A 17,437-nucleotide genomic window follows, 5' to 3' on the forward strand; every position below is an offset into this window, starting at 1 on the left:
AAGCTATGCACTCTATGTACTCTGTGTGACATGATGGGCAAGACAAAGCTAGAGGGAGAAAGGAAGGGTCAGTGGTTGCCAGGGGTTCTCTGGAGACAGAATCATGGATAATCAAACAGGATTTTTGAGTCAGTGAAACTGTTTGATGCTGTTGTGGTGAAAGATACATGTCTTTATAAAGTTTTCAAAACTTACAGAATTTGTTAAGTCAGCTACTAAACAATAAATTTGCTAACAATTGTAGCAAATTCCCATGTAGCATAAGAAGCTGATAGTAAAGGAAGTTGTGCAGGAGGGAACTGTGAAATTTCTATTATGCACTTTTGTAAACCTGAAACTATTCTTAAAAAGTAAAATCTATTTATTAACAATAATATATCAAAAATACAACCCAGAAACATTTCTTTCCATGACTTATCACTCAAGTAAATAAATTTGCTGCCACTGTACTAAGCAATTATAATTAGAAATAGATTTGTGTTTGACCTTTTTTTTCCTTGAGGTCCTATTCTTTTGATGGTCCTTAAATTATCTTTAGGTAAAATTGAAATGTAGTGATGTAAAATTAATTTTAAGAGCGAATGATAGCCATATGAGTTGGAAAACTACACAGATCCATCACTTTTGTGTTTCCTTATTAACAAAGAACACTGAGTCTCACAGTGTCCCAGGTGACATAATAATAAAGCAATCCTCCTTACAGGGCGCTTACATTCCAGCAGCACAACCCCAAACAGTTACACCTTCTGTACATTGAGAAAGTAGAAATGCCATTTCTAAATTGTCTGAGGCCACCAAATAATAAAGACCTTTTGTAAATATCATTCTCTGTTTAATTAGGACTGTACATTCAAATAAGATGATAAAGTAGAAGTGACATGGAAATTTTACATTCTGAAAACTGTAATTGTTATTGTTTTCTTGTTTTAGTAGTCGAGGCTCTGACAGCTCAGAGTCCAATGACACTCAGACTTACCTTCTCAAGGTGACCTCTCAGGTATGATTAAAAGTTTAGCCTCAGTGTGGATATGTTAAGCAGGTACACTGATATTGTTACTAACAACCAAGAAGAAGGTTTGTGCTTTTATCATTACTGTATAGTAATAATTATTTTTTCTTATTATGTGCATTATCTATAAATTCTAGAATTTTTATTCCAATCCTTTTATTTCATAGGTGAAAATATTAATATCCAAGGAGTGAAGTTAATTTTAAGATGTTATACTACTTGTTAATGTCAGATATGGTGACCTAATTTACCTCACTTGTTTATTAACCCAATATTCATACATTTAATTACACATTTATTCTTACTATTGGACTCACGCTATGTACGAGGCACACTGCCTGAGTTCTAGGAACAGAGCAGTGAGAACAATGAGTCAGATAACCTATCCCTGTGTCTTCTTATATCCTAGCTTTGAGAGTGACACAACAAATAAGATTCATGACTCCATAGATGAGGATAGATGCCTAAGGAAGCAATTACAGAGTGTCTATGGAGATCGCAGTTTGCATGAGCTTACTAAAGAAAGAGATGACACATAAGAAAGTGGGGGAATAAGCTTTTCACTGTGTGACAGATAACTGCAAAACACTAGCAATTTATAGTAAGCCTTTATTTTCTCATTCTTGGGATCTGAAGATTGACTTTGATAAGAATGATAAGGTCTATGGTGTTGTTTTCAGAATTCAGATTTAGTTCTATTAAATAAAATGGTTTTCATTTCCTTCAACTAGAGAGTGCCCAGTGTTAAACCCCCATGATGAAAGCCCCTAGTATAAAAAGAATGGTTGTACAATATCATCCCATTGACAGCCATGTTTCCTCCAGCAACCATCTATCTATCTTACTATAACCAGGTCATAGACCATCTTCACTAACATTCCACTAGGCACAGTAAGTCACATAGCCAGGCACGCTCAACATCAAGAGAATGGAGAGATATTCCACTTTTCATGAGACGCTCTACAGAGTTTTATAGCAAAGGCTAAGGGTTCATAATCCTACTACAGAGGACAAAACGTTTAGAAGCAGTGGTTTAGCTTTCTACGGTTCACCTCTAGGCCACAGTGATTAACTTCCTGCTAAATAAATGGTAAATTTATTAATACTTGTGCCCTTTCCAAAATACCCAGAGTCTCATCCAGGCATGGTTATTGGTCCCCCCTCATCATGACCTTCACCAGGCCTGGATCAGAACCTGTAAAATAAGGCAAGTTTTTAACATACACCCACAATAATGGAACAGAAATTATAATAGACTTACCATTTTAAAATGAAGAATGGGTAGTACATTAACAGTCATAGAACCAAAATAATTCTGGGTTTGCCTGCATGTGTTCTGGGGATCAAAACCAAAGCTGTGGGCATGCTATGCAAGAACTACAAGTTTTTATTGTGCAGATATGGAGTAATCTCTGCTCCTGGGGATAGGAAACAATTCTAAAACCCCAATTACTTTTTCATAGAATCTTGTGTTTGCTTTGCTTATATCTAGTGTGCACAGCTGTGGTGAGTGGGAAGGAATGGGGCACTATGCCAATTCCTAGGAAGTGAGTCTCAAATGTCTGTATTTATATTGTCTTTGATATGGTCATTGAATACTAATTTAAAATATTCTTTTGCCAGGCAAGAAACAAGAAAAAGTATCTGAAAACAAAGAGGGAAAGAAATGCCATCCTAGCAAACTGCCAGAATAACATGCAAGAGGTAAATCTTGATTAATGGAAGAGAGTGTTTTAAATGTGAATGTAAGAGAGGGGACAGTCACATGTTCTCATTTTTCCTCAGAAAAAAAAAATAGAACTTTGGTCATATTATTTGCTGTTTACAAAACTCAAAAGATCCTTGACAGGTGAGAGGCAGGTATTATTAATATGCCATGTTGAATTCCATTTATATTTACTCTTTTGAAATTATTTGAGAATGCTTACAAAATGCATCCATTATATTAAAAAGAAACTTGAAAAAAAACCAAGAAAATCTAAAAGTACATGAATGAATGAAAGTAAATGGTGCTGAGAGATGAACTAAGCAGCAAAGTGTGCAGCAAACTGGGAAGACTGCTTAACAAAGAGTGCAGAGAAAGCAACCATTAACAGTCTAAGGGTGCATAGGAGATGAGAAAGAACCTGTTCAAAACTCCTCAGATTCATCGCAAATAGCAAGTCTGTGAATCCAAACTGTCCTTGTCCCACTCCTAGCTCAGAAAGACAGAATATACTGCAGAATGCTGCAGCCCAAGAAAATAAGTGGTACCTCTCCCACAGCTACCAGAGATATCTTCCTAGGAGGAACAAGGCATGGGTAATCTTGCCTCCAATTAACTAAGGCTAAGTTCAAGGTGAGTGCAGAGAAAAGGACAAACAATCCTGCTACTCAAACTTAAATCTTTGGCTAGAGCTTTTATCTTGGTGCTGTACCACTCAATACCTGGGCCCTGATCATTCTTGCCTTAAGCTTGTACCATATCAATTTAGGTAAGGGAGAGGCACTTGAAGACCTGAAGCTACTGTAGCCAGGCTTCAGTTAGAAGAGTCCCATTGTCTCCAGCCCCGGATCCAGAACTAAGACTTGCATCTTTTGCCTTGAGAGAGAACCAAGCAATACAACAGATAACATCCTAATCTCTTCCCAAAGAATTTACTCCATTTGTGACAGAGGATATAGAAAGTTAAATCTTATTAAATTCTTAAAACCTGAGCAAATGTGGTAAAAAGAAATTGGGCAGAGATTGGGAGAGGTTGATTAGAAACACATGCTAAACTGTATCCTGGCTACTTTGTAGGAGAACTGGGGCGACAGCTGGGAGGAGCCCTGAAGAACTCAGAACAGACCTCACACACAGCTTCTAGACCTGCCCATTCAGAGAAGTTTTTTTTTTTTTTAAAGAATTCACCTGAAGAGCAAACTGTGCCCCTGGCAGGGTTGAAAACATGAGAGCAATCAACCAAAAAGTAGTGGGGGTTGGACAACTCTATGTAGTCAGAGGAAACCCCCATCGCCCCAGCCAGCTCTTCAACCTCACAAGTTTTATTTTCACCTTTTCTTCATTTCCATAGTTAGTGGCTGTAGAAGTAACTTTTATTTGCTTGATAGAATTGTAGTCTCAGAGGCTTAGTGCTGAATAAACTCACCCTTTCTAGTTCTTTCTGAACTCTTGCTGTCTGGTTCAACTCAGCTGTCCTGGCTCAAACTCTTCTCCAAACCGACTGATTCAATTTGGCTCCTCTTGGCTTCTCACTGAATTCCTGCTTGGCCTCAAACTTACTCTGGCACTTTGTTCTAATCTCCTTATTCTCTGGCTTCAACTGCCTCAGCTGACCTGCTCTGAACTGCATGAACTCATGAATGAACTCAATTCCACTGCACTGACTCCCAACTCACTGACTCTCCCAGCGCTTCTCTTTCCTGACTGATCTCCTGAGATCTGGGTGTATCCTATCTCTGACTCATTCTGTCAAATCTTTCTCTGATTCATCACTTTATCTGCCCCTCAATTAGACAACATGGGATTAAAGGTGTGTACTAAAGGATTCCAACAGGAGGATTAAAAGTGTATAGTGTGTCTGTATTCTAGCCAGATCACAAAGATCTAGGTCTTTAGATGTGATCTCTTATCAGAGTAGCCATGCTGCTGGATTAAAATTTCTCTAGAAGTGTCAATATCTGTTGCCAATTATATATGCAAAGAAATAGATTTTGTGTTTTAATTATTTGGTATATTGTGTTCTATGGTGTGTTGTTTTATATTATTTCTCTTGTTTTGTTGAAAGAAGGTTTTGTTTTCTGTTGGCCAGGCTGCACTCAGAGCTCTAGAATTATAGATGCTAGCATTAACGTTACTTTAATAATCTAGTGTTACTGAACTATAATGCACTGCATACTGTCAAATGTCTTTCACTATCTTTCCTTTCCTCTTATCTTTTCTTTTAGAAAAGTCTTTATAATGTTAAGAAAAAAAAACCTTGGAAATGTCAAAACTGGTTTTGGTCAACTTGTAGATTATTCAAGGTTCACAGTCAAAAGTCCAGTGCATATCTCTTAGGCCAGGCCAGATTTGCATTTCTTTTCAAAAGAGAAAATGATTTGTTTATGGTTTCCATTGTTTTAGAGATCTTTATAAAGTTCAAGAAAATATTCTCTTAACAATATTATCTTTTATATATAAGCACAGTTCTGAAATTTATTGGTAGATTTTTCACATATATGTATATATGTATATACATATATATATATACTTGAAAGACTCCGAAAGGAGCCCCCTCGTACACCCAAGAACTCAAGAGAGACCAAGCTTGATGCAAACCACATGAGGCTTTATTCGGGGAAAGCCAGAGCTCTGGGGACGACTCATATTCCATGCAGGGGTAGAGGAGTCAACCACGAGGGGAAAGAGGTCCCAGTTTTTATAGGCCCTCAGGGAAGAAAGGAGAAGGGGGGAGTAGGGGATTTCCAGATCTAAACAATGTCTATTCTCAAGAAATGGGTATGGGAGGGGTACAAGGAAAGAGTCTGGTGCAGGTGCAGCACCTCAGGATTGGCCCAGCTGTGGTTGCTGGGGAGATTTTCCAACTCTATCCCAGCAACCAATATCACAAACACCTGGCAATGGGCTTCATCAGTGGGCACACACATGGGTTCAAGGAGTGGCCAGAGCATTGTGCACCTCTATTTTTCTAAATCAGTGAAGCTAGTTCTGCTAGCAATGAAATCTATTTTGCCAATTTCGGGGCTTCTGTGACCTTTTACATTCTGTCAGGATCTTTCATACTCATTTATCTCATACTCTAAAATTCTAGTTTAAGTAATTCTAATTTAACATTTTCTCTTCATCATGATACATTAGTTCTGTGTAAGAAATAAAACTCTATAGTAGTGAAAAAATATTGGCTTTTTCTTGATATTTATTGTTGCAAGAGAGTAGTGTTGCTAAGAACACCAGAAGTTTGGATTTATGAAACAATTTGCCCATTTTAAACCTATAAAAATAAGAAATGTTTGTTAAACATTCATATCATATCATAATCATATAAGAAACATACCCCAGTTCCATGTTTATAATATATCATGTTTTCTTTCTGATTCTCTATTCCTTTAGGTTTATGGCAAAGAACATTTACTCCAAAGACACGATGAATCAAATTCTGATGGGAATGGTAAATTTCTGTTTTACCTTCTCACAAACAATTAGTTTATTCAACAACACTCATTTTATGCCATAACTTTGAGGTTGCCGCTGTGCTTGGTGTCAAAGATACAAAGATGTATATAAGGGCTGCCAAGATAGCTCAATAAACAAAGGTGCTTGGCACACATGCCTAGCAACTTGAGTTTCATCCCTGGGACTCAGGTGAAAAGGAGAAGGAGAAAATCAATTACACAAAGTTATCTCTGACCTCCACACACTCAGTAACATGTACTGCCCCATACACACACGTCAAGTATGCAAACATGACACAATAATAATAGTATATATATTGGTTTTTCGAGACAGGGTTTCTCTGTGTAGCCTGGGCTGTCCTGAAACTCACTTTGTAGACCAGGCTGGTCTTGAACTCAGAAATCCACCTGCCTCTGCCTCCCAAGTGCTGGGATTAAAGGCGTGTGCCACCACGCCCAGCTAGTAAATATATTTTTATAAAAAAGAAATATATGATATCAGTTCTTCCTTTTAGGAGCATATTTTTTTCTTCTTCATTATTTATTTATTTACATCCCAACTGCTGCTCCCTTCCCCATTCTCACACACACACAGAGTTCTTCCCTCCATTTCACTCCCTTCACCTCTGAACAGGTGCCCAGCACCCTGGGGCATAAAGTTTCTATACAATTAGGCCCATACTCTTCCACTTAGACCAGAAAAGGCAGCCCTCTGCTCTATATATATGCTGGTGCCTTGGATCAACCAGTGTATGCTCTTTTCTTGGTGGCTTAGTCTCTGAGAGCTCCCATGGACCCAGCTTAGTTGACACTTTTGGTCTTTCTATGGGGTTGCCATCTCTTTCAGTTCCTTCAATCCTTGCCCTAACTCCTCCATAGGAGTCCCTGACCTCCATCCCATGCTTGGCTGTGGCTATCTGAATCTGTCTGTCTGCTGCTGGGTAGAGGCTCTCAGAGGACAGCCATGCCAGGATCCCATCTGCCACATAACATAGCATCAGTAATAGTGTGAGGGATTGGTGCCTGCCCATGGAATGGATCCCAGGTTGGGCCATTCCTTCAGCCTCTGCTCTACTTTTGTCCCTGCATTTCTTTTAGACAGGAGCAATTTGGGGTCAAAAGTTTTATAGGTGGGTTGGTGTCCCCATTCCTCTACTGGGAGTCCTGTCTGGCTACTGGAGGTGGTCTCTTCAGGTTCCATATCCCCCCTTTCAGGCATTTCAGCTAAGGTCACTGCATTGAGTCCTGGGAGTCTTCCTTATTCCAGGTCTCTGGGACTTTCTAGAGGTTCCCCTGCCCACCTCCACTCCCAGCAGCTGCATATTTCAATTCATACTGCTGGGACTCTAGGCCTCTCTCATCTCTCTCCATACCTGATCCTGCTTCCCTCTTCTCCCCCCACCTCCCCTCTACCATCCAATTCCCTCCCTCCCTCTGCCTTCCATAACTATTTTGTTCTCCCTTCTAAATGAGATTCAAGCATCCTCACTTGGGCCTTCCTTCTTGTTTAACTTCTTTGAGCCTAAGGGTTGTGTCATGGGTATTCTGTACTTTTTAGCTAATATCCACTTGTCAGTGACTACATGCTATATATGTCCTTTTGGGTCTGAATACCTTACTCAGATGATGATTACTAGTATGATATTTTCTAGTTCCATCTACTTGCCTACAAAATCCATGCTGGTATTGTTTTTAATAGCTGAACAGTATTTTATTGTGTAAATGAACCATATTTTCTGTATCCATTCTTTGGTTGAGGGATATCTGGGTTGCTTCCAATTTCTGGCTATTATGAATAAGGCTGCTATGAACATAGTGGAGCACATGTCCTTGTGGTATGATGGAGCATCTTTTGGGTATATGCCCATGAGTGGTATAGCTGGGTCTTCAGGTAGAGCTATTTCCATTTTTCTGAGAAACCACCAGATTGATTTCCAGAGTGGTTGTACAAGTTTTCAATCTCACCAACAATGAAGGAGTGTTCCTCTTTCTCCACATCCTCTCCAGCATGTGCTGTGACTTGAGATTTTGATTTTAGCCATTCCAATTGGTATAAAATGGAACCTCAGAGTTGTTTTGATTTGTATTTTCCTGATGACTAAGGACTTAGAACATTGCTTTAAGTGCTTCTTGTACATTCGAGATTCCTTTATTGAGAATTCTGTTTTGCTCAGTACTCCATTTTTTAATTGGGTTATATTTTTGGAGTCTAACTTCTCGAATACTTTATATATTTTTAAAATTATCCCTCTGTGGGATGTAGGCTTAGTGAAGCTCTTTTCCCAGTCTGTAGGCTGCTGTTTTGTCCTATTGATAGTGTCCTTTGCCTTACAGAAGCTTTTAAGTTTAAAGAGGTCCCATTTATCTTATGAATTGTTGATCTTAGAACCTGAGCCATTGGTGTTCTGGTCCGGAAATTTTCTCCCATGCTGATGTATTCAAGGCTATTCCCCACTTTTTCTTCGATTAGATTCTAGTGTATCTGGTATTATATTGGGGACCTTGATCCACTTAGACTTAAGCTTTATACAGGGTGATAAATATGGATCAATTTGCATTCTTCTACATGTAGACCGACAATTAGAACAGCACCATTTGTTGAAGATGCTTTCCCCCATGGTATGGTTTTGGCTTCTTTGTCAAAAATCAAGTGTCTGTAGCTGTGTAGGTTTATATCTGGGTCTTTGAATCGATTCCAATGATCAGCCTGTCTGTTTCTGTACCAATACCATACAGTTTCCTATCACTATTGATCTGTAGTACAGCTTGAGGTCAGGGATGGAGATACCTCTAGAAGTTCTTTTATTGTTCATAATTATTTTGACTATCCTGGATTTTGGGTTCTTCCAGATGAAATTGAGAATTGCTCTTTCAAGATCTGTTAAAAAAAAAATGTGTTGGAATTTTGATGGAATTGAATTGAATCTGTACATTTTTTTCTAGTAAGATGGCCATTTTCACTAAGTTAATCCTACCAATCCATGAGCTTCGGAGATCTTTCCATCTTCTGATATCTTCTCCAGTTTCTTTCTTCAGGGACTTGAAGTTCTTATCATACAGGTCTTTTATTTGCTTGGTTAGAGATACACCGAGATATTTTATATTATTTGTGGCTATTGTGAAAGGTGGTGTTTCCCTGTTTTCTTTCTCAGCCCCTTTGTCATTTGTATAAACTAGGGCTACTGATTTTTTTTCTTTGACTTAATTTTATATCCAGCCACTTTGCTGAAGTTGATTGTCAGCAATAAGAGTTCTCTGGTAGAATTTTGGGGGTTACATAAGTATAATATGTCATCTGCAAATAGTGATACTTTGACTTCTTCCTTTCCAATTCCTATCCCCTTGATCTCCGTTAGTTATCTTGGTACTCTGGCGAGAACTTCAAGTACTATATTGAATAGATAGGGAGAGAATAGGCAGCCTTGCCTTCCTTGTCCCTGATTTTAGTGGGATTGCTTCAAGTTTCTCTCCATTTAATTGATGTTGGCTATTGGCTTGATGTATATTGCTTTTGTTTAAATATGTGCGTACATACAACAATAAATGTAGTCTATGAGGGTGTGCAAAGGAAAACACAGTGGGAGTTATAAGTTTCTACATAAATTGTACTAATTTCACTAGAAAAATTTTAAAAGGTAAAATCTGATGACAGGCCTTCAAGATAAGATCTGAGTAAAAAGAACTGTGATGTTGGCTGTGAACATATAGATGCCACTCTTTCCATAACAATAAATTGTCTGAAATTTAAAAAAAATATATATATAAAGTAAAAATAATATTTTTAAATTTCTGTCTGTATATAAACTTCACATGTTAATGAATGATATAATTGTGTTATTTTGCATGTTTCTTTTTCATTTAAAATTAGAGTATTTTATAATCATTTTTCATGTGAATCAATGGCAGCAAAATATTTTACTTTGTAAAAAAAAAATCTTAATTTGTATAGGTAAACCCACTGTTTAACTTTTTCTAACTTTCCTTTATTGCAAACAACATGAAAATTTATCCATTTGTATATATACTTGTTTCTTTCTAATAAATTCCTAGAGAAGCAATTCTTATCCCAAAGGTATAAATACTTGAACTACAACAAACATGTAAATATTTGAAGATGTCATATGTTAATTTCATTGAGTTAAACTACAACTCACACAGTATGTGCGCTTTTCATTGTGAAAGGAGATAAAAACTTGGAACTGTACATAACCATGCTTTCCATTTGTCATGTTCCTGTGCCATCTTCTCCAGATCCAAGGATAGATGCACCAGATGTTTATGTGGCTCACTGTTTCAGAAGACCGTTGCCTAACCAAGGCGTGGGTGAGTAAAGTGGGCTCAGAAATGGGATCGCCTACAATCTGTATATGTGCAATAACAGTCATCTTTATATCCCATCAAGCTCTATTTTAAAGAAGAAGAAGATGGTCTAGTAAAAAGAGAGAAAAGAGGGAGATAAAATTGTACTTACGGTACTGAATATATATATATATATATATATTACTGTCAGCGCTGCCCTCCCTTTTATGCTTAGGGTGCCAGCATTCACCCTACCAAACATTTTGGAGCATAATTTTTTGCTTCTTTCCAGATCTGGAAATGTATAGAAAAAGCCAACTGAAATGAGATTGCTTATACATGAACTTGTTTTTAATTTTGTATTAACTGTCATTTGACCTTTTCTCATATGTGTGTGTATATATATGTATATGTGTGTGTGTGTATATATGTGTGTGTGTGTGTGTGTGTGTAGCTTTTACCACCTACCCTCTCTTTTGTTTTTTATTTTTTATTTATTTTTTACACTCCATATTCTATTCCCCACCCTCCACCTCTCCATATCCTCACCTCCCCCCCCCCCAAACCCCCACCACATCTGACCTCTAAACTCCCTGGGGCCTCCAGTCTCCTAGAGGTTAGGTGCATAATCTCTGAATGAACACAGACCTGGAAGTCCTCTACTGTATGTGTGTTGGGAGCCTCATATCAGCTGGTCTATGCTTGCTGTTTGGTGGTACAGTGTTTGAGAGATCTCAAGGGTCCAGATTAATTGAGACTGTTGGTCCTCCTACAGAATCGCCCTTCTCCTCGGCTTCTTTCAGCCTTCCCTAATTCAACAACAGGGGTCAGCTGCTTCTGTCCATTGTTTGGGTGCAAATATCTGCATCTGACTCTTTCAGCTGCTTGTTGGGTCATTCGGAGTGCAGTCATGATAGGACCCTTTTTGTGAGCACTCCACAGCCTCAGTAATAGTGTCAAGCCTTGGGACCTCCCTTTGAGCTGGATCCCACTCTGGGCCTGTCACTGGACCTTCTTTTCCTCAGGCTCCTCTCCATTTCCATCCCTGTAATTCTTTCAGACAAAAACAATTATGGGTCAGGGATGTGACTGGGGTGGCAACACCATCCCTCATTTGCTATCCTGGCTTCCTGCTGGAGGTAGTGGCCTCTATAAGTTCCCTCTCTCTTCTGTTGGGCATTTCATCTAAGGTCCCTCCCTCCCTTTGAGTCTTGGGAGTCTCTTACCTCCTAGGTCCCTGATGTACTCTGGGGGGTCCCCCCAACCTCCTATTTCCTGAAGTTGCCTGTTTCCATTCTTTCTGCTGGCCCTCAAGGCTTCAGTCCTCTTCCCTCACCCTATACCAGATCAGGTTCTCCTCTTCCCCCACGCCCCCTCTGTCTTAGGGTTTTGCTGCTGTGAACAGACACCATGACCAAGGCAAGTCTTATAAAAACAACATTTAATTGGGGCTGGCTTACAGGTTCAGAGGTTCAGTCCATTATCATCAAGGTGGGAGCATGGCAGCATCCAGGCAGGCATGGTGCAGGAGGAGCTGAGAGTTCTATGTCTTCATCCAAAGGCTGCTAGTGGAAGACTGACTCCTAGGCAACTAGGGTGAGGATCCTAAGCCCACACCCACAGAGGCACACCTACTCCAACCAGGTCACACCTCCAAATGGTGCCACTCCCTGGCCCAAGAATATACAAGCCATCACACCCTCCCATCAACTTTCCCCAGCACCATTAGTCCCCCTCTTTCCTGCATTCACATCTTTCTGTTTTGTTTAATGACTCATTAAGGTTAACTGGAGCTGCCTTTGTGACCATAGAGTTACAACTATCCATTAGAGGATGGTTGGATTGCCATCTGGTACACAAATGAAGACAGTGACTGAATGAGTGACTCACTTCCCAGAAGTTATCAGTAACCAACAGTTCAAGAGAGAGGGATAGGAGGGATAGGGCCATGACCATTGGTTGACATGAATCTGTTCCTTATAAGTTTTATACCACCACAAAGAGAACAGAATATCTACCCCATTATCTAATGTTTGCATCTACATCTCATCAATCCTAAGGCACAGAAAAACTTGGAGAATACTCTAGTCTTAACCATAATTCATTAGGCCTAATTCATCAGGCAACTTTGACTACACTTGGTATTATTAATTGCAATACAAATCATCCCATTGCTACAGAGCTTCAGCAATGAAGCAACTATTGTGAAGCAGTTTCCTGTCAAGGATCTTGAAAAGATAAGGAGTACCATCCCAGTGCCAGCTTGACCCATGCATCCCTAAAGAGAGAAGGCTAAACGACTATGCTGTTTTGCTGGCAAATAGAGGAGTATGCTTGGCTAGTTATGGAGAGAGATGGCCAAAGATAGAGCCCAGGTGTACATGATTGCTCTGAGGGCAGAAGTGGGATCTCTCGAGTAAGCTGGCTGGCTTAAGTAGATGGATTCAGGAAGGTCTGAGTTCAGGTGAGAGACTTTTACAAAACAAAAGACAGGACATCAACCTCTGACTTCTACATGCGCGTGCATGCACACACACAGACACACACACACACTATAAGATATGGAAAGACTCAAGAGAGGACATGGTACAACATGTAGAAACTAATTCAAGGTTAAGTGTCAAGGAAGACAAACTGGAGTAGAATTGGTTTGCACACTAAAATGGACTAGGAGACAGATCTGCTCTCACATACATCCACAGTTAAACCTTTGAACTCTGTTTGAAAAACAAATAACCCCTCCATGAAGCTGATCTTAGGACTTGGCATACTTCAGATTCTTAAAGCATTGTTTATTACATTCTACTGACATTGTGTACAATGGACCCCTCCCCCCAAATTACCCGGAGAATGAGACATGTCCAATACACTTTTTATAAGACAGTTTAAGTTATCCAGTACCTATTATACTTGCAGAACAAATACTTTCAAACCTCTCATGCAGCTTAAAATTATAAATACAGCTATCATTTTGTAAAACCTCAAAGCACTTAACTCTAGACAGCTAGATTATGTCCCAGGTGGCCATCCTCACTTTGACCTGAATAAATCCTTTGCTCTCACACTTGGTATGTCTTCCTATGCCTGTTAAGTTGACAGAGGCATCCTAAAGGGAAAGAAAAGTAAAAGTGCACAGGTAGAATGAATCTCAAGAACCTGAGATTAGATAAACAAAAACTAAATCAAATGAAAATATTTTCAGCTTCCCTCAAAACAACAATGTTCAATCAAAAGGCTAGGTGGTGAAATCACTTGCATATTACATGAGCATATTATATCCTGGTCTCATACAGGGAGAGTTTGCAGTTAGCTTAAGCTAACCATATAAGACCATATAACTCTTACAAAAGAGTTAAAAGTCTGTATCAGAGAGCATTGTTATAAAAGTAATTTTATCACTATACCCTAATTAACTTGTTCTGCTATGGTTGGTAACTGTGATTGTTACTATCAACTAGTTCTATTATTATTTTCTTTAAATAATAAGATATCTATAATGACAAAAATATGTAATAATATATAATTTAGACTCCATATATTAAAATATTAAAATATGTACATAATAGTTATGTATTATACCTTGTAGTTTACTCTGATCTGATACATGTACATCGTAAATCACCCCTCTAAAACACTGACCACATGGGTGTGTATGACACATCCTTCACAAGTTGTGGAGGTGGTTTTGCTTTTTGCTGATGGTGGTTGCTGTTGTTTCTTCCTCCTTTTTTCCTCTCTTTTACAATCTTGAACTATAACCTAGGCTGACTAAGAACTCAAGCCAGCCTTTAACTCATAATACTCCTGGATCTGCCTCCCTGATAGGAGGCACCACTCAAAGGGACTTACTTGGGTTCATGAGTAAGTCTTGCTGGCTTCCTGTTTCATTGCTGCTGCTGCTGCTGCTGCTGCTGCTGCTGCTGCTTTTTCTAAACATTCTTTTTGTCCTAGTGTACACAGAGCCTCACACATACTAGGCAAGTCCTCTGCCACTGAGCTGCACTCGTGGCCATCAGTTACTTTCCTGGTTTGTAGTTAATACATAGATAATCCTACAGGTTATTCTTCTCTTGGAACCATCTTATTAAAAGGCTATCAGGAGGAATTTGTAGTCATATAATTCATGTGTAAACAAAACATTATTTAACTAAATTATCTAGCCATTAAGTTACACAAAGTAATTGTCAAGAAGATTAAAATTAAGTTTTGTTGATCTTAAAATGTTACTTCAGATATTTTATGGTATATTTTCCTTTTTAGTGAAAATTCCTGGACAAAGGTTTTATCCCGGAAAAACATGGTCCAGGTAGGAGAATTAAACTTGATTTTCTTCCTAACTATATTATTTTTTTCTTCTGTATTAGGATATTTAATTTTGAATTAAAGCAACAAATAAGTTTACTGTGTAGGGAAAAAAAGTTGATCTAGTTTATCTTTAGATCCCACCTATCTAAATCACTATAATGTGTAAGAACACACCCAGGTTCAGTTTTGAACCTCCCAGGTCTCTGGTATACTCTGGGGGCCCCCCTAACCTCCTATTTCCTGAGGGTTCTGAGCCAATGTCAGTATGCCCAAACTGTCCTTGATGGATGATGCTTTAAAATCTTTTTTTTAATTAGGTATTTTCTTCATTTACATTTCCAATGCTATCCCAAAAGTCCCCCATACCCTCCCCCACCTTCTCCCCTACCCACCCACTCCCACTTCTTGGCCCTGGCGTTCCCCTGTACTGAGGCATATAAAGTTTGTAAGACCAATTGGCCTCTCTTTCCAATGATGGCTGACTAGGCCATCTTCTGATACATATGCAGCTAGAGACACGAGCTCCGGGGGGTACTGGTTAGTTCATATTGTTGTTCCACCTATAGGGTTGCAGACCCCTTTAGCTCCTTGGGTACTTTCTCTAGCTCCTCCATTGGGGCCCTGTGATCCATCCAATAGCTGACTGTGAGCATCCACTTCTGTGTTTGCTAGGCCCCAGCATAGCCTCACAAGACACAGCTATATCAGGGTCCTTTCAACAAAATCTTGTTAGTGTATGCAATGGTGTCAGCATTTGGAGGCTGATTATGGGATGGATCCCCAGGTATGGCAGTCTCTAGATGGTCCATTCTTTTGTCTCAGCTCCCAACTTTGTCTCTGTAACTCCTTCCATGGGTGTTTTGTTCCCAATTCTAAGAAGGGGCAAAGTGTCCACACTTTGGTCTTCATTCTTCTTGAGTTTCATGTGTTTTGCAAATTGTATCTTGTATCTTAGGTATTCTAAGTTTCTGGGCTAATATCCACTTATCAGTGAGTACATATCATGTGAGTTTTTTTGTGATTGGGTTACCTCACTCAGGATGATGCCCTCCAGGTCCATCCATTTGCCTAGGAATTTCATAAATTCATTCTTTTTAATAGCTGAGTAGTACTCCACTGTGTAAATGTACCACATTTTCTGTATCCATTCCTCTGTTGAGGGGCATCTGGGTTCTTTCCAGCTTCTGGCTATTATAAATAAGGCTGCTATGAACATAGTGGAGCATGTGTCCTTCTTACCAGTTGGAACATCTTCTGGATATATGCCCAGGAGAGGTATTTCGGGATCCTCCGGTAGTACTATGTCCAATTTTCTGAGGAACCACCAGACTGATTTCCAGAGTGGTTGTACAAGCTTGCAATCCCACCAGCAATGGAGGAGTGTTCCTCTTTCTCCACAACCTCACCAGCATCTGCTGTCACCTGAATTTTTGTCCTTGATGGATGATGCTTTAAAATCTTAACTAAAGCTGTTTATTTCTGTGTTTATCATTGAATTATCTGATTTCTCACAAGTTCATTAGCACTGTAGGATGAATGCAGAGCAACCACATAGTTTACTACAGTCTCGCCCGTGTTTGTGGACTATTGGTCAAACAGCGATGCCAGAGATTACATAGACCAGCTTGGAATCTTTCTCTGAACTGGCAACTACTGTATCTCTATTTCCTTTGATCAATTTTCCTATTCATGGGAATAATGATATTAACTACTGTCTGGACAGTGGCTTAAGTAATCACAGATAAGCATCTGAGAACTCACTGAATTTGCAAAACTATGTAATTTCACTGCAGGAGGTGATGGCGTGCCTTTTCTTCCTTCCTTGCCTTCTTTCCTAGGAACCTGGTTTCTGTTCAACAACTACAAAAAAGGATCTGTTAGATGTGTATTCTCTTACTCCAGAAGCCTAGGGAATTGGTTACATAACTGATAATATGACAGGCATTGTTGGAAATAACTATACTTGGACCTAGAGTTGATCACTTTAAGATAAGCTATCCTATGGAAAGTAATCAAATGATAAATGCCAAGATAAGAAATGATGGGGCTAAAAAGAGTTTTCAGTGGTTAAAAGCACTCTGTTCCTGCAGAGGACCTGTTCAGCTGGCATGTATGCACATGTATGCACATGTATGCACATGTATGCACATGTGTAAATTCATGCAGGCACAAGTACATACACTCTAATAGCAATAAAAATTTAAAAGAAAATAGGAAAAACACTGCAATTAGGAGATAGGAATTAGAAGTATTACAATGCTTGATGCTGTGTAATCATTAAAAAATTGCATAACCTTTATGATCATCTTTTGTAAAATGGGACTAGTCCTAGCTATTCTGACTATATCACAGGCTGATGAGAGGTTAACGATTACATACTAAGGCATAATATGCAAACAGAAAACAGAACTGCAATACTCTTATGTAAGTATGTGACACTGAGATGACAATACTCAATTTCTTTCAGCTCCCAGCGTATGATTAAGAGTCTTAACAAAGACCATAGGACATGTATTTTAGAAACTTGTAAGAATCCAATCCAGGAAGTTCAGTCCAGAGGAATCAATATACATGAAAGTTGTTTCAAAATGGCGAAATGTCCTATGAACAAAAGACCTTCACATTGGATTGAGAAGACAAGAATACCAACAGGTTTTTTAAAATTAT

At 39.0% G+C, this 17,437-nt stretch overlaps 1 protein-coding gene across 8 annotated transcripts in view; it reads left to right on the plus strand.

The window, feature by feature from the left end:
* Agbl3 (ATP/GTP binding protein-like 3) overlaps window positions 1-17,437 on the plus strand; it is an 80,508-nt gene that overhangs the window by 41,656 nt on the left and 21,415 nt on the right. For 6 of the 8 annotated variants that reach the window (NM_001289656.1, NM_178630.4, NM_001289657.1 and 3 more), the window contains 6 exons: window positions 931-997; window positions 2,633-2,713; window positions 6,105-6,162; window positions 10,418-10,489; window positions 14,726-14,771; window positions 17,238-17,422. In NM_001289656.1, coding sequence (NP_001276585.1) covers window positions 931-997; window positions 2,633-2,713; window positions 6,105-6,162; window positions 10,418-10,489; window positions 14,726-14,771; window positions 17,238-17,422 — 509 coding nt within the window. Of the gene's footprint in view, window positions 1-930; window positions 998-2,632; window positions 2,714-6,104; window positions 6,163-10,417; window positions 10,490-14,725; window positions 14,772-17,237; window positions 17,423-17,437 lie in introns of those variants that run through there. The other 2 variants (XR_377500.4, XR_377501.4) reach the window with 2 other exon arrangements.

This window comes from Mus musculus, chromosome 6 (genome assembly GCF_000001635.26).
Source record: "Mus musculus strain C57BL/6J chromosome 6, GRCm38.p6 C57BL/6J".
Classification (NCBI taxonomy): domain Eukaryota; kingdom Metazoa; phylum Chordata; class Mammalia; order Rodentia; family Muridae; genus Mus; species Mus musculus.